Genomic DNA, 18,009 nt, shown 5'->3' on the forward strand with positions numbered 1-18,009 from the left:
CCCAACGGCAAGTCATGGAGACGTTAAAGGCAAGCAACAGGTTTTATTAACGCGGACTGGAGTATTGGAGGATGAGCAGTGTAGCGGTGTGGAGGCCACAGTGGAGTAGTGGTGGAGTTATGACGGTGTTAGTAGAGGGTCCCGGGCCGGGGCCGGCGGCCAGTCCAACCCGTTCTCGCAAATTCGTATAGCCAATATTGACTTATTAACTACGTGCATAGGTGATATACTAAACATAATAGATACCCTTAAAAAGCTTCATAGAAAACACCGACCTTACCTAACCTTGTTAGTATGTTAAGATAAGCATCTTATTGCTTCGTAATTACAATTATTACTTAACCTATACCTATAATAGGTTAAGTAACAATTATAATTACGAAGCTATAAGATGCTTATCTTAAGATACTAACAAGGTTAGGTAAGGTCGGTGTTTTCTATGAAGCTTTTTAAGGGTATCTATTATGTTTAGTATGTCACCTATGCACTTATTTAATAAGTCAATATTGACTTTACGAATTTGCGAGAACGGGTTGGCCAGTCAGCTGGGCAACAGTACTGAGCATGTAAATAAACAGCCTCGAGCTCTTCTTACTCTCCTCCTCCTCTTGTGAGCAGTGCTTCAGATTGTAGACCCTTCATGTGAATGGATATGTATTCACCTAGTGCCCCCATAGTTGTATTCACCTAGTTGTGCTTGCGGGGGTTGAGCTCTGCTCTTTCGGCCCGCCTCTCGAGTGTCAATCAACGATCAATTTATTTTTTCACACACACACACACACACACACACACACCACACACACACACACACACACACACACACACACACACACACACACACACACACACTCTCTCTCTCTCCCAGGAAGCAGCCCGTTGCAGCTGTCTAACTCCCATATACCTATTTACTGCTAGGTAACAAGGGCATCAGGGTGAAAGAAACTGCCTATTTGTTTTCCTCACCTACCCAGCCAGTCTGCTTCTACATTACACTTCAACTAAGCCATACGCGTTTGAACAATAACGTGTAATGATATACCGTCTTCCTGAAAAAGCGTCTTAGTGTCGGTTATGTCTTCAATATATGTGGCAAGAAAGCCATTACAACATTTAATATACTTTCATCATTTCATATATTAACACAAATATAGTAGATTATATTTACAAGAACTACGAAGGTAATTCTGTAACTATTATCCCTGGTATGTTCAGACTTGGCCATTTCATACTCAAATATATGGTAGGAACACTAACGTTGACGCTGACACCACATTAATACGTCTCCGTGACGTATTAATGGCATTATTACGTCTCCGTGACGTATTAATGGCATTATTACGTCTCCGTGACGTATTAATGGCATTATTACGTCTCCGTGACGTATTAATGGCATTATTACGTCTCCGTGACGTATTAATGGCATTATTACGTCTCCGTGACGTGTTAATGGTATTATTACGACTCCGTGACGTATTAATGGCATTATTACGTCTCCGTGACGTATTAATGGCATTATTACGTCTCCGTGACGTATTAATGGCATTATTACGTCTCCGTGACGTATTAATGGCATTATTACGTCTCCGTGACGTATTAATGGCATTATTACGTCTCCGTGACGTATTAATGGCATTATTACGTCTCCGTGACGTATTAATGGCATTATTACGTCTCCGTGACTAAAATATCTCACGTTGCCATGACTGCAACACAGGTCGCCATGCATGCTTGCAACATAACTGCTTCACAATATATTTAGCAAGATAGTGCGTGTTTTGTTCATATACTCACTATACACTATATGGGCTATAACTGTAGACGATAGTGTCTGGCAACTTAGAGAGTTAGCATTATAGAAACATCTATACTGAGAATGAGTGACGTCATAAACCAGGGGAAAGCGCCAAGCCTAATATTACGACTCTATAGCACTAGGAAGGGGTCAGGATAAGGATTTGGGATAGGACGGGTGAAAGGAATGGTGCCCAACCACTTGGACGGTCGGGGATTGAACGCCGACCTGCATGAACCAAGACCGTCGTTCTACCGTTCATTCCAAGTGGTTGGTTACCTTGGCAGTTACACAATGTTTTTGTGGTAGAGGAGAACTTCCCTGGTAGGAACGTTGATGTCGTGAACGTCATGGTTGAGTACCTTATGGTTGTGAACGTCAAGGTTATGAACGCCAAGCCAACGAACATCAAGGTGAAGAACATCAAGGTGAAGAACATCAAGGTGAAGAACATCAAGGTGAAGAACATCAAGGTGAAGAACATCAAGGTGAAGAACATCAAGGTGAAGAACATCAAGGTGAAGAACATCAAGGTGAAGAACATCAAGGTGAAGAACGAACGGTTATCACAAGACAATGAAACAGCTCAATGTTATTAATAAACGGAATTTGTTAAAAACATTGATCACGTTTTCTATATAAACCCAAACTATATAAATTATCCCCAAATCCAGATAATTTATTTCCCATACCCGGGGCTGGCAGTAGGCCAGGAATATCTAAACTGGGTTTTCATTTTGAAGAAATTGAGACTGTTCCCTACAGCTGGTTTTGGAAATCTGAAATTAACTAATTCAGAATTGAAAATATCATTTTAATTGAAATATTTTATGGTATGATCCGAGCGAGGAGGTCAACTTCGATGCAACAAGTCCACAGATGAACGTGCCAATTTACGGTACAAGGAAGTTAACTGGAAAACAAAATCGCGAAATTTCAGAGGTTAGCGAAAAACCTTTACGAAAGAAAAAGAGTAATGTGGAAAAATGTCAAGTTGTGTAGCACAGACACCTGATAACATCAAGGGGAGTATATATATGTGTAGGTGTTAGGTGTGTGTGTGTGTGTGTGTGTGTGTGTGTGTGTGTGTGTGTGTGTGTGTGTGTGTGTGTGTGTGTATGATAGAGCTCTTTGGCTCCACAACTTCATCAATCAGTTGGCCAATACCATGTCACATTTCCTGCGTGTAACTTATATTTTCTTTCGCAACTGCGAATGGAATTGATTGGCTACAACAACATCCTGTTCTAGCCAAATGTATTTGTTCACAATCTTTCACCTAAAAAACTCCGGACGTTCTTTTGATATATTTACGTCTCCGAAATTTTTCCTTTGGAATATAGCATTTTTGTCTAGTGTTGATTTCTCCAAGAATTTTTGTATGTCCTTATCATGTCCTTTTTCTCTTTTCCTTTAATGTGATAAGATTTTATGAAACCATCACTGTAGTTCAGTATTCCGGGACAAGCAGCGGTATTCCTTCGCTGGGCTTACTGTCCTTCAGGTGAGGACTGAGTGCTAGGGCTGCATATTCAAGGATGGGTCTCACATACGATATATTCTAAAAGCTCTCTTGTCTTGGTTTCTGAAGGCTTACCAGTCATTCGCCTGTTGAAGTTGCAGACGTTTTTATGCTAAATGAGGTTATGTGAACCACTGATCTTTTTCCTTTAAAAAAGGATAAAGATCAAGGTCCTAGAAAACTGCCCTTTTCATACTGAACCTGGGTCTCCTACCTACATTATTTTTAGAGTTTTCTGGATTGAATGCAAATACACTTTTTTCACATAACTCTGAAGCCTGTTTAAATACTTTTACATTGTTACACACTCTGTCTCGTTCTCTCTCACGTAGCCGGGCGACATGTGTATGACTTGTCCTGGGTAAAGAAACACCATGAAGGGAGTACACTTTAATTCATATCTTCTTGAGGTTATCTTGAGATGATTTCGGGGCTTTTTAGTGTCCCCGCGGCCCGGTCCTCGACCACGCCTCCTTCATGGCAGCGGCCATGTCAAATCTCCCATAGACAGGTTAGCGGGGCGAGGTCAAAGAGGATGTATTATTCCTCTTTTTATCTCCGGAAATTTTCTAGGTCATCATCGTGTCTGTATTGTGTAACTCTCCTTGTAGCCCAGGGATCATTAATTCCGCATAAATGAGAAGTTATTAATTTTCCATGTGAGCAAGACGAGTTGCTCTGGAGAGAGCGGTCTTCTGGCGCTGTACAGTCTTGAAGGAACGTAACGCATCTTACAATTTTAATTTTCTTTCCTCCCAGTATCCTCTTTTACAAATGTTCTTACATTCTTGTAAAGCCTCTAATACGCATAGCATTTCGGGCGGGTCTTTAATCCTAATTTTCCTTGGAATACGACCCGCCAAATCATTTAGCGATTAGGTACCCAATCACTGCTGGGGGAACAGAAGCGTTCAGTTAAGGACTAGCGCCTAGTTAATCTTCCCCGGGCCGGCCTGGATACGAATCCAGGCCAAATCGCTCGCGAAGCGCCGGACGAATGTTTTACCAGTGCGCCTTTCTTGTGTGGTGACATGGCGTTGGCTCTCTTCCAGCGGTTCTGTAGGTCAGCCAGTTCCAGCGACCTCCACACCTTCCCGAAGCACGTAGCGTCAGTTCCAGCGACCTCCACACCTTCCCGAAGCACGTAGCGTCAGTTCCAGCGACCTCCACACCTTCCCGAAGCACGTAGCGTCAGTTCCAGCGACCTCCACACCTTCCCGAAGCACGTAGCGTCAGTTCCAGCGACCTCCACACCTTCCGAAGCACGTAGCGTCAGTTCCAGCGACCTCCACACCTTCCCGAAGCACGTAGCGTCAGTTCCAGCGACCTCCACACCTTCCCGAAGCACGTAGCGTCAGTTCCAGCGACCTCCACACCTTCCCGAAGCACGTAGCGTCAGTTCCAGCGACCTCCACACCTTCCCGAAGCACGTAGCGTCAGTTCCAGCGACCTCCACACCTTCCCGAAGCACGTAGCGTCAGTTCTAGCGACCTCCACACCTTCCCGAAGCACGTAGCGTCAGTTCTAGCGACCTCCACACCTTCCCGAAGCACGTAGCGTCAGTTCCAGCGACCTCCACACCTTCCCGAAGCACGTAGCGTCAGTTCCTTGCCTACAAGGCCATTGTTCTTATACTTGGCCTTATATCTTATATAGTCATATTTTTGGGATTCCTTCATAACTATAGTTATAGTTTCTCTGTCAGTGGTCAAGTCTTCAGCCCATCTCTCAGCTTAGACATTGTTCCTTCCTCTGTTATAATGCGGACAGAAATCCTCTTTTATACTCCTCATGCGTTTTGTTATCGATATTCGTGGCTTCATCTGTCTTTGGGTTGAGCTGCTATGTCATTTTCAAACTGCTTCTCTGCTTTCTTTCTCAAAGTTATTTGTTCTTGTTTCTCCTGCTCCTCTCCTCTCAGGTGTTTCTTGCATTGTTGTTTAAACTACGGGTTTTCTCTATAATTTATCTTCAGTTTGGACGATGACGAAATAATCGATTGCTTTACAACACTTATTTTGGTGTGAGGAAGACCAGCGGGGTTAGTGGGGTCCTGTTGAGGCTCGTGGGGTCCTGTTGAGGCTCGTGGGGTCCCGTTGAGGCTCGTGGGGTCCTGTTGAGGTTCGTGGGGTCCTATTGAGGCTCGTGGGGTCCTGTTGAGGCTCGTGGGGTCCTGTTGAGGCTCGTGGGGTCCCGTTGAGGCTCGTGGGGTCCCGTTGAGGTTCGTGGGGTCCTGTTGAGGCTCGTGGGGTTCTGTTGAGGCTCGTGGGGTCCTGTTGAGGCTCGTGGGGTCCCGTTGAGGCTCGTGGGGTCCTGTTGAGGTTCGTGGGGTCCTGTTGAGGCTCGTGGGGTCCTGTTGAGGATCGTGGGGTCCTGTTGAGGCTCGTGGGGTCCCGTTGAGGCTCGTGGGGTCCTGTTGAGGTTCGTGGGGTCCTATTGAGGCTGGCTCGTGGGGTCCTGTTGAGGCTCGTGGGGTCCCGTTGAGGCTCGTGGGGTCCTGTTGAGGTTCGTGGGGTCCTGTTGAGGTTCGTGGGGTCCTGTTGAGGCTCGTGGGGTCCCGTTGAGGCTCGTGGGGTCCTGTTGAGGCTCGTTGGGTTCTGTTGAGGCTCGTGGGGTCCTGTTGAGGCTCGTGGGGCCCCGTTGAGGCTCGTGGGGTCCTGTTAAGGCTCGTGGGGTATTGTTGACGCTTATGGAGTCCTGTTGAGGCTCGTGGTGTCCTGTTGAGGCTTGCACCGCTCATACTTGTGGAGTTCATACTGAAATATGTGCCAAGTTAAATTCAATGGAAATCATATCATATCTTCGTAGTTCCCCGTTTGTTTATGTCTTCAAATTTGGAAAAGATGAGTTTATAGAGGCAATAAAGAGAGGAAGAGCGAGAGAAACAGAGGTGACTGAAAGGAATACAGATAAAGATACAATAATAGATACCTCACAGATGAACACAGACGAAGAGTTTGTTAACCTGGGACAGACTTATTTTGGTCTTTTCTCTTGTTACTTCCCTTTTTCTCCTGTCACTCGTCTCCACTCCTGCGCTCCTCTCCTTCTCTTGCTCCTCCTTTTTCAGTTCTTGCTACTTTTCTGTTCCTCCAGATTTTCCTCTTTGCTCTTGTCACTTGTCTTCTACTCTCCTTTCCTGACCACCCGCCCTCCACCGCCTCCTTCTCACACTCCTTTTATCTCCTGTAACTCTTCTCCTGATGCTGCTAGTCTTATCTCTTCCCATTCCATTCCTGCTACTTCTCTCTGTTCCTGCTACTCTCCTCTTACCATCCCACTTCTCCTCCCTGTTCCTGCTACTCTCCTCTTACCATTCCACTTCTCCTCCCTGTTCCTGCTACTCTCCTCTTACCATCCCACTTCTCCTCCCTGTTCCTGCTACTCTCCTCTTACCATTCCACTTCTCCTCCCTGTTCCTGCTACTCTCCTCTTACCATCCCACTTCTCCTCCCTGTTCCTGCTACTCTCCTCTCACCATCCCACTTCTCCTCCCTGTTCCTGCTACAACTGCTCCTTCTGTTCTACCTCTCTTCTTCGTCTGTTACTGCCACTTCTGGTTTGGTTCCTCCTGAGGCATCAATTATGCAGGGCGCGTCTAGATAGGGAAGCTCACCACCCGTGACTCCCGCATATCCCTCGGGTCCAATACGGTCTGGAGGTCTACGAGACTGTTGTGAGCGCTTCCTTAATCTCGAGACTCGTAAGCGCGGCACGCTTGCCTCTTTCGAAACTCAAGATGACGAGTCTCTTTATTTTTGTAGCGCCTACAATTAATTACAATCTATGGAAATATTTCTACTGAATGGTATTCACAAAAATCATCAGTAATGACAATTCTAACACAGGGAATCGTTAGAAATCTTAGCACAAATGTATTTACGTAGAATGTAACCAAAATATCTTAAGAATTTATCATTCGTCAAGGAAGGCCTCGCGAAAGGTACAACTTCACGGTCACAACTACTGTGTTGTCAGGGTAACAAAGTGCCAACCGTATAGCACAAAATAATGACTGTGTATAGTGTAATGCAAATACATATTTATATAGTACAGTGAGATTGGCCAAATGAATCGAGCAGTAAAAATACCGAGCTGAATAGCATGCAGAATATTGTGACAGGTACAGAACTGTTAGAATATTCCATTCACCTGGGCTGTAGGAGATTCGAACCGTGAACCCCACTCATGTGAGGCCGAAGCTCTATCGGCCTCTAATATTCTGTTTGAATATATTTATGTGTAGCAGTAAGGCGTCAGGCAGTGTTTAGCGCAGTCAGAACACCATTGTGATCTTTTATTCGCTCCAACTTGTGCAATATCCCTGTTCAATTAGGGATATATCTTTAAACTCCATTAACACCCACACAACAAAGCCTTCTTGTGTCGTTAACGCTCTCCCGCTCTCTATATTCCGGGAGAGCTTTATGGAGAGAGAGAGAGAGAGAGAGAGAGAGAGAGAGAGAGAGAGAGAGAGAGAGGGGGGGGGGGAGAGAGAGGGAGGGAGGGAGAGAGAGAGAGAGAGGGAGAGGAGAGAGAGAGAGGGAGAGAGAGAGAGAGAGAGAGGAGACGAGAGAGAGAGAGAGAGAGAGAGAGAGAGAGGGGAGAGGAGGAGAGGGAGGAGGGAGGGAGGGAGGGAGGGAGGGAGAGAGAGAGAGAGAGAGAGAGAGAGAGAGAGAGATGAGAGAGGGAGAGGGAGAGGGAGGGAGAGAGAGAGAGAGAGAGAGAGAGAGAGAGAGAGAGAGAGAGAATCTGTATTGAGGTCATTCATGTTCTTCTCTGACTCGTTATTTCTTTCTCTCTCTCTCTCTCGCTCTTTCATTCATTTTATCTTGGTCACTATTGCTTTCAACAATTTTAATATTTGTAATATATTTTTATCTTATCATGCAATGGACCCCAGCGAGTGTATGAGAACAAGATTGTTAGTTTAGTGTGGGGCTTGAGTAAGCGCGTGTCGTAAACCACTTTTCCCCTCTTCCCTCTCAATCTCCCCCTTATCACTGCCCTCCAATCTCGAACAGACACTTTCATTGACATATATATAGTAAATCATGGAAATGCGCGGGTAAACGGCAGGAGTAATGATAGGGAGTACCTCCAGTGCTAAACTCCACGCTAATCACAGGCCATATTTCACACTTGACTACATGAAAATGGCTTAAGCGTGTTTATAATTTCTAATATTTCTTAAGGTATTTAAGAATTGACTTGATAATTATTGGTCTAAGACGGACCCAAACGTCGTCGTCTCCTCATCTTCTGGTGTGTGGTTTAGTCTTCAAGACATTTAGGTCTACCACAACCAGCTTATGTCAGCCCAGTACCCCAGACCACTCCCCCTGCACATTTAGCTAAGGCTCGTCCCAGGTGTCTGGCCTCCAACTTTCGGGGGGACAATAAGGCAGACTCTCTCGTTTATAGTACAGATGCTGCAGAGATGATTTCCCTATTGGACATTTCAATCTAACGGTGAAGACAATTATAAGGTAAAATATATACATATTTTTTAAATTTATTTTAAACAGACGTTTCGGAAACAATACAACATAATCAGTGCCAACATAAAGAAGAAATAGCAAGAATGAGACCGGAGCTGAACGGTTCTGAATCTTCGAGTCGACGGTTTATGCACTGCGGACTATCCTCATTAACAAAGGCCAAAAGAGATTACATACAGCCCGCCAAAACCATCCCTTTCTCCCTTCTTCCTGTTTATGATTGAAAAACGCTTGACACACAACTCACAGCTCACGTATTTAACTGTTCTCGAGCAGTGCTTCGTTCACATCCTCTTCTCGAAACACACCTTCCTGAATGCTTCATTCACATACTGCAAATAATTGCTAAGAGAAACAAATCCACAAGGGCCGTGTCGAGGATTCGAACCTGCGTCCGAGATCATCCCAGACGCTGCCTTGATTTTACTGAGCTACAACATGGTCAAAAGTAAGGGCGAAGAGGGAGAACGGCCTATTGACATAGCTCGAGTGCAGGGGGGAGTTGTGTAAAACCCTGGTTTGTGCCTCGGAGAGGCTGCAGGATCCAGTAAGTTCAGTAGAACTTCGGTTTCAACTCCTTTTGACCATGTCGTAGCTCAGTCGATTAAGGCAGCGTCTGGGATGCTCTCGGACGTAGGTTCGAATCCTCGTCACGGCCCTTGTGGATTTGTTCATTTGATGCATCACGCAATTATGATTTCTGTGTGTAATTGCTAACAGAACTACTTAACCTAAGCTAGGCTCATCTATTCAACACATTCTAGTATATATTATTGTATATTTGAAGAAAAAAATACAAATTGTTAATATGCAGTGTGTTAAGACTGACGAATACGTCTTTGGTGTCAGTTGCTCCATTAATGCAGCTGCCTCATCAACAAATGCCAAATGCTCGTTAATCCATCCGCCCAACCCCGTATTTATGAGTGAAGAACCGCTTACACTCAGCCTATAACTGATGACGTTCAAACACTTCTCAAACAGCGCTTCGCTAACAACTTCTGTTCGAATTGCAACTTTTTGTACAAATACAAAGAATCGTCAACAGAACCTAAACGCCTAATCTAATCTACTCCTAAATACAGACAGAACTTTAATATATAATAATATTAATATAGGAGTGCAAACCTATTTTTAATACATAATACGTTAACTTTGATGAACAAGTCTTGGGGGACGGCAACTGCTTTAACGAGCCGACCTGAGGGACGGGTTGATTAACGAACCTAGCCCGAGAACAGGTTGGAAGGGAGAATAACACTCAGATTATTCTCATTCTATTCCTTGAAGATGCTAACATTTCTTAGATCATTTAATTTCGACCACACCCCGAACAGCATGTTTCTGATCCCAGACCTTTACCCCTGCAGATTTAAACGAGTTCAGCCCCAAGCGTCTGGCCCTCCAAGTTTGGACAGAACCTTTTCTCAAAGTGCTGTGTACGTGTGCGTGTGTGTATTTGTTTTAGTAATATGAGTGTAAGTAAGTAATATATAATACATTTTTATTTTTAGATAACGACATAATAACATAGAAAGTAATGGATGCTGATTCTCAAGTTTCGTATTGAAACTTAAAACTACCTTCAGAATGTTAGAAGTGCAGTAAGAAAGTTTCTTTTATTTAATAATTCTACTATCTTCAAACGAAAAATTCTGTACAAAGAGAAATGCCTGTTTACTTGTCAATCTCTCTCTCTCTCTCTCTCTCTCTCTCCCTCCCTCCCTCCCTCCCTCCTCCCTCTCCCTCTCTCTCCCCCCTCCCTCTCCCTCCCCCTCCCTCTCCCTCTCCCCGTCTTTGAACATGATGAGTTCCTCCCGGCATTAATGACGTAGCTTTGTCCTGTTTAGTGTTAGAACCGTTCAACAGAGGAAGGCGGGTAATGTTATTGTCCGTCACAGGAGGAGTGGAGAGCCGCAGGCAACAGGGTGTTCTCAACAGCCCGTTCTCTCCAATTGTCCCGTCACATATTATGTAACGAAGATTGTCCGAACCTAACATAATATATCCCAAAGACCCACGTATAGAAAACGTGGTTGTGAGCTATATAAAATATAGTATATCATGCTATCTCCGGTGTGGATTTGATGTCAAAATGTTGAGAGGGAGGGAGGGGAGGGCAGGGAGGGGGAGAGAGAGAGAGAGGGAGAGAGAGAGAAAGAGGGGGGGGGGAGAGGGGGAGAGAAGGGAGGGAGGGCAGGAATAGAAGATGAAAGTGGAAAACTAATTAACAAAAAAGTGAGAGGCAAAGAGAAAGAGAGGCAGAAGAATTCTAGACAGGTAAAGCGATTGAAAAATATTAAATAATAGATGGGCAGACAAAAGGGCAAAATGAAAGAAGATTAAACGATGTCCAGAGGTCTTTTTCAGTGGTCAAATAGAGGGTTCACGCCCTTTTATTAACCCGCAATAAGTACTACAGTGCTTTATCATATCTGGGACAAAACGACATTGAATGAAAAGCAAAAGGAGGTTTCGTACCAATATGGCGAGGACATACAGTTGTGCATGTCAGCTGATATGATCTAAATGACAGTCAGACATGTCAAAGTGACGTCAGCATGATGTCAGAGGTTTGCTTCTGTGTGCTTGCGAACCATTACGATCCTATAGCCAACAGCCAACACTGTTTAATGCCTACATTTGAATAGCCACGTATATGATTTAGCCAAGTCCAATAATGCTTTCACACACAATTTTATATTAAATATATATATATATATATATATATATATATATATATATATATTTATATATATATATATATATATATATATATATATATATATATATATATTTATATATATATAATATATATATATATATATATATATATAAATATATATAAATATATATATATAAATATATATATATATAAATATATGTAAATATATATATATAAATATATATATATAAATATATGTAAATATATATATATAAATATATGTAAATATATATATATAAATATATATATATAAATGTAAATATAGTATATATAAATATATATATATATATATATATATATATATATATATATATAAATATATATATATATATATATATATATATATACTATATATATATATATATATATATATATATATATATAAATAATAGTCGCATATAGTCCTGGGGACCATTCAGGCTTGTTTGAATATATATATATATATATATATATATATATTATATATATATATATATATATATATATATATATATATATATATGTTGTTTAGTATGTATATATTATATAATTGAAAGAGCGAAATGCAGAATTCGTTTGAATATCATTATTCATTTGAAAAACTAAAATAAAAACAAAATGGTGTGCTTTATGTGACAAATGAAACGTCTTGAACGATATCTTCTGGGCCGCTTGAGATCACTCTGGCGTCTGAGGGAAATTTTGAAACACACTGAAAATAATTTGGACCCGGTATCGCATCTCAAGAACTATGGGTTTCTCATCGCTAAGACTATGATGTGAAACATACGTAACTTTCTCAATTATTTCACAATTGAAAATAAATTAATTTTTAATGCATGTTGAATTTAGAAAGTGTTTGTAAATTTTTTTATCCCTGGCGACCAAATTACTGATTATCACTTAATAAACAAACGTAACACGACAAGGCTTTTAGACATGTACGAAACAGGGTCATTTTATAACCAAGTTATCGAGCATTAAATACAGGCATAATATTCGTAACATACATAATGCACTTAAAAAACATACATACTATACCCCAAAAAAACATACACAATATTCATAAAAAAAAAACATTCGTAACATTGTATCAAATTCATATTTTGTTTTGCTCTTGGGTACTATTTACTAATTACTTTTCCTCTAGAGTATAGAAAATGGGTTGTATTCCACCCAAACTTTGCTGGCGTGACCTGGACAGTGATGGTTTGGAATTTGCAAATTTTCAAGAAAATTCCCAGATTCAGTGCTGAGTAGTATGCATCCTGCAGTCTCGGGAGAGACATTGGAGTTACGCTCTGATTGTCGAGGCTGGCGTGTCCTCTTCAGGGCGCCAAGCCTGGGTAGGTCGATATGGAGGAGAAGCTGTTACCCATGCAGCAGGTACCCCCTTTCCACGATGCTGAAATATTCCAATGGAAAGGCAAACGCCAATATGCTTCGTTGCAGCGCCGTCCCCAGGAGCTGCCAGAACGAGGGTGAAGTCAACCTCATAACGTTTATTTAACCTTAAGTCAAATTTACTTAAGTAAACCTTAAGTAGCTCAATGTTGACAAGTACTCATCTCTAACCCCGTGTAACAAACTATACTAAACCTCGTGAATTTTAGCAAATTAACAAGGTTTACTAAGTGCTTGTGCGGGGGGTTGTAACAAACTAGGCTGTTGTAAGAATTATCCAGAGTGGTTTATCGACAAAAGAGAATGGGAAGCTGAGCCCGCATGGCGACCTGACCCCCAGGGGAATTCGCGGTGGAAATAACCAACGCTTTGTTCATAGCTGCGTATAATGAATCATCCTATAGTATTCAGTAATTTAGAGAAAATTAGCCTTTATTCATTTTGCATTAAAATTGTATTGTATAATAGTACTGGATACAATATCAAGAGTATTCTAATTATTGAGTTTAAGTCACCATCAGTGACGTCACGAATCAGATCTAACTTTTAAGGCGGAGTGAACATATTTAGATTTTGTTTTAGTTTTCTTTTAATAAATTAAATTTGTTAATATTTTGCATTTCATTATTTCCATGTGTTTGATGTGTATACTTGTCCTGGTCACGTGGTCCACACGAGGCAGAGTTGTATTGGCGCCGATTCTAACATCGAATCGGAATTATCATTACCGTGTAATTTATTCCACACTCAAGGTCATCGTTTATAGTGGGGATCGAGCCCCTAGGTTGATTAATTAGCGTGATCGATCCAGACCTCGATCATTGCTCTTGTGTTACTGGTCTGGTGGTGGCAGCGTAGAGGCGACTCTAGAGTTTTTGCTCAGAGCCTAGGTCACGTCATACTGGGTGTAGAATCCTAAGTCGGTCAATCGTCTTAGGACCACGTGGCGTGGAGTTGGCTTTGGTAAAAGTTTTGGAGTCCCTTGGTAGAGAATAAAAAGTAAGAATACGGGTAGAGGGCAAAGAAGGAAGTGAAGTAGAGAGAGGAACCGAACCAGTGTTACACCCGGGCTCACTCGGTGTAGCTCTAAGAGGATTACAACAGCATCTTGCTGGACACCTTGCAGTATGACGGGTGCGGTGGGGAGGACAACGCTAACTTAAACATCGTGGTACTTCTAAAATCTGTAGGAACCGGCAGGTGGAATCGAACTTATGCCCTGGGTATTCGTAAGGGAAAGGAACTGTCAAAAGACCAGTGCAGTTTGAGATGGCACGTAAACAAATCCAAGTGATTGTTGAATTCATTGAACTCTATCGATCTGAACCTTGCCTGTGGCAATTTAAAAGTGAAGAGTATCACTGAAGAGTATACCACTGCTTACGCTTCTTAGTTTTTTTTCTATTTGCTTGTAGCATTACAAAGAATACACCAAGAGCGACAAGATCGTACTCCTCGGAATCCATGGTAAAACTGAGGGATTGAACTGTGTGTGTGTGTGTGTGTGCATGTCATTTTTAACTGACGTCAGTTTGAACTGTGACAGTTATAACTGAACAGTCATAAACTGTCAGTTAAAACTGCACGTGTGTGGCCGGCCTTTAGAGACATTTTTACTAGGGGGTTAAATGATTTGGAATCCGTCTCACCAGACGAGTGATTTGACAACAAATGGGATTAAAATATGTTCCTCGTACAGAAAGCCATACACACACATGCATAGATGAACTGCAGAGGGTAGCAACATTAGCTCACAGAATGAGAGCGAAACTGCTGGTCATGGGGGATCTACATCATGGAGAGATAAATTGGGAATCAAGGAATCCCCATGGAGGGGACGAAACGTGGGGAGCAAAGTTAGTAGATGTTATAGACAGGAATTTCCTAACACAACATCTAAAGGAAGACACAAGGGAAAAAGGAAGAGATGCGCCGAGCCTATTAGACCTGATTTTCACCCAGAACGTAGAAGACATCAAGAATTTGGAACATGAAATACCTCCAGGGGTCAGTGACCATTGTGTCCTAGTCCTTAACAACATGATGGAATTCAAACTAGTGACCAAGGGACAAGAGATCTGGGAAAGAAGAGTTGACTACAGGAAAGGGGACTACAGGAGGATAAGGGAATATCTGGGAGAAGTGCAGTGGGAGGAAGAAATTAGAAGAAAAACAGTCCAAGATATGATGGACCTAGTCATAGGGAAAGGCCAGGAGGCCGAAGAGAGATTTATACCAATAGTAAAGGGAAAAAGTAAGAGGGAATATAATAACCCATGGTTTAATAGACAGTCTCAGGAACAAAAATCAGCAGGCGGAAGTGGAGGAAGACAAAGGACAGAGAACAAACAGGATTAGATGCAACAGAGATAGAAACGATTACATTAACATAAGAAGAGCATCGAAAAAAAAATTATGAGAACGATATTGCGATCAAAGCAAAAAAGCAACCTAAATTACTACACAGCCATATAAGAAGAAAAATGTCAGTGAACGACCAAGTGACAAGACTAAGGAAGACAGAGGGGGCATATTCTGAAAGTGACAAGGAAATCTTCGAGGCACTGAATGTCAGTTTCCATGGAGTGTTCACAACCGAGCCTGAGCAGCTCCCATTGTTAGAAGAGATTACCCTAGATGAAAGACTATCAGATATAGAGGTGACAGCAGAGGAGGTAATGAAAGAGTTGACAAACACTGGATGCAACTAAAGCGGTTGGACCAGACAAAGTATCACCGTGGATACTAAAGGAGGCAGCGCAGGCTCTCAGCGTGCCTCTGGCAAGGATCTTTAATGAATCACTTATGTCGGGAGAATTGCCCAATTGCTGGAAGAGGACAAATGTACCGATTTTCAAGAAAGGTGATAGGGAGGAGGCACTTAACTATAGACCCGTATCACTGACAAGCATCCCCTATAAAATACTTTGTGGGCTGGCGGTGGGCTGGCGGTGGACTGGTGGTGGGCTGGCGGTGGACTGGCGGCGGGGCTGGCGGTGGGCTGGTAGTGGGCTGGCGGCGGCTGGTGGTGGGCTGATGGCGGGCTGGTGGTGGGCTGGCAGTGGGCTGGTGGTGGGCTGGCGGCGGGCTGGCGGTGGGCTGGCGGTGGCCTGGCGGTGGACTGACGGCGGGCTGACGGTGGGCTGGCGGTGGGCTGGCGGTGGGCTGGCGGTGGGCTGGCGGTGGGCTGGCGGCGGGCTGGCGGCGGGCTGACGGTGGCCTGGCGGTGGACTGACGGCGGGCTGGCGGTGGGCTGGCAGTGGCCTGGCGGTGGACTGACGGCGGGCTGACGGTGGCCTGGCGGTGGGCTGGCGGTGGGCTGGCGGCGGGCTGGCGGCGGGCTGGCGGTGGGCTGGCGGTGGGCTGGCCGTGGGCTGGCGGCGGGCTGGCGGCGGGCTGGCTGTGGGCTGACGGTGGGCTGACGGTGGGCTGGCGGCGGGCTGGCGGCGGGCTGGCGGTGGGCTGTGATAAAGTGGAGATGTTACGCCAATTTCTTCAAACTTTTCTCGTGTTCCATTTTACTTACAAATTTTAGCTGCCAGACATTGAACCCCCTCCCCCCTCCTCTCTCTCTCTCTCTCTCTCTCTCTCTCTCTCTCTCTCTCTCTCTCTCTCTCTCTCTCTCTCTCTCTCTCTCTCGCTCCCATTCATCTCTCCTAAGACCTCCCACGTCCCCAGCTCCTTCATAACTGCCAATTGAGACGAGCAGTTTGCTCTCCCCCCAGAGGCATTCCTGCAGTTTTCAATTACGTGTTTAAGACGCGGCATTACCTTGGTGGAATTTACAGCCGAGTTGCCAGTAAGTGGTGTCACACGGGTGGTGTCGGCTGGCGTGACACCAGCCGTATGACACCAGCCGTGTGACACCACCTGTGTGACACCATCCGTGTGACACCATCCGTGTGACACCATCCGTGTGACACCAGCCGTGTGACACCAGCCGTGTGACACCAGCCGTGTGACACCACCCGTGTGACTCCAGCCGTGTGACACCAGCCGTGTGACACCACCCGTGTGACACCAGCCGTGTGACACCAGCCGTGTGACTCCAGCCGTGTGACACCACCCGTGTGACACCACCCGTGTGACACCAGCCGTGTGACACCAGCCGTGTGACACCAGCCGTGTGACTCCAGCCGTGTGACTCCAGCCGTGTGACACCACCCGTGTGACTCCAGCCGTGTGACACCAGCCGTGTGACACCAGCCGTGTGACACCAGCCGTGTGACACCACCCGTGTGACTCCAGCCGTGTGACACCACCCGTGTGACAATAAGTTAACCAAGTATATTTAACATGAATTCTGATGAGTTTCGTGAGATTTAGTGTGAACACTGCACATCCAGGCGTGCCTCGTGACTCACCTGATGAATCGTGACTCACCTGATGAATCGTGACTCACCTGATGAATCATGACTCACCTGATGAATCGTGACTCACCTGATGAATCATGACTCACCTGATGAATCGTGACTCACCTGATGAATCGTGACTCACCTGATGAATCATGACTCACCTGATGAATCGTGACTCACCTGATGAATCATGACTCACCTGATGAATCGTGACTCACCTGATGAATCATGACTCATCTCATGAATCATGACTCATCTCATGAATCATGACTCGCCTGATGAATCATGACTCACCTGATGAATCGCGACTCACGTGATGAATCATGACTGACATTTCTCACACAATGTTACGAACATGAACCTGAATTTAATCCAAGAAACCTTTTAATGTTTCTCAAACAACGACGCCAGTAAAGACAGCACGAGTTATGAACAGGAAATTCAGCAATCAGGATAACTGGTTTAACTTTATCCCCACTAGTTTAACCTACCACATGTTGCCACAACGTTAATTTTACGTCTCACAGCTTGTACTTGTACACTATTAATACACTATCACACTTGTACACTATTAATACACTATCACACTTGTACACTATTAATACACTATCACACTTGTACACTATTAATACACTATCACACTTGTACACTATTAATACACTATCACACTTGTACACTATTAATACACTATCACACTTGTACACTATTAATACACTATCACACTTGTACAC

At 43.9% G+C, this 18,009-nt stretch overlaps 3 protein-coding genes across 4 annotated transcripts in view; 1 reads left to right on the forward strand and 2 right to left on the reverse strand.

The window, feature by feature from the left end:
* Nucleotides 1-18,009, forward strand: part of LOC123756344 (uncharacterized) — a 402,241-nt gene that overhangs the window by 161,952 nt on the left and 222,280 nt on the right. The window lies entirely within an intron of this gene.
* LOC138368382 (basic salivary proline-rich protein 2-like) lies at nucleotides 5,260-6,069 on the reverse strand. Its single transcript, XM_069330910.1, has one exon. It carries the CDS (start codon nucleotides 6,067-6,069, stop codon nucleotides 5,260-5,262), a length of 810 nt encoding a protein of 269 aa, XP_069187011.1.
* On the reverse strand, nucleotides 15,822-16,835 carry LOC123756542 (uncharacterized). Its single transcript, XM_045739792.2, has 2 exons — nucleotides 16,695-16,835; nucleotides 15,822-16,385 (listed from the first exon to the last, which is right to left on the reverse strand). The coding sequence occupies exons 1-2, from the start codon at nucleotides 16,833-16,835 to the stop codon at nucleotides 15,822-15,824; spliced, it is 705 nt and encodes a 234-aa protein (XP_045595748.2).

Source organism: Procambarus clarkii, chromosome 25 (genome assembly GCF_040958095.1).
Source record: "Procambarus clarkii isolate CNS0578487 chromosome 25, FALCON_Pclarkii_2.0, whole genome shotgun sequence".
Taxonomy (NCBI): domain Eukaryota; kingdom Metazoa; phylum Arthropoda; class Malacostraca; order Decapoda; family Cambaridae; genus Procambarus; species Procambarus clarkii.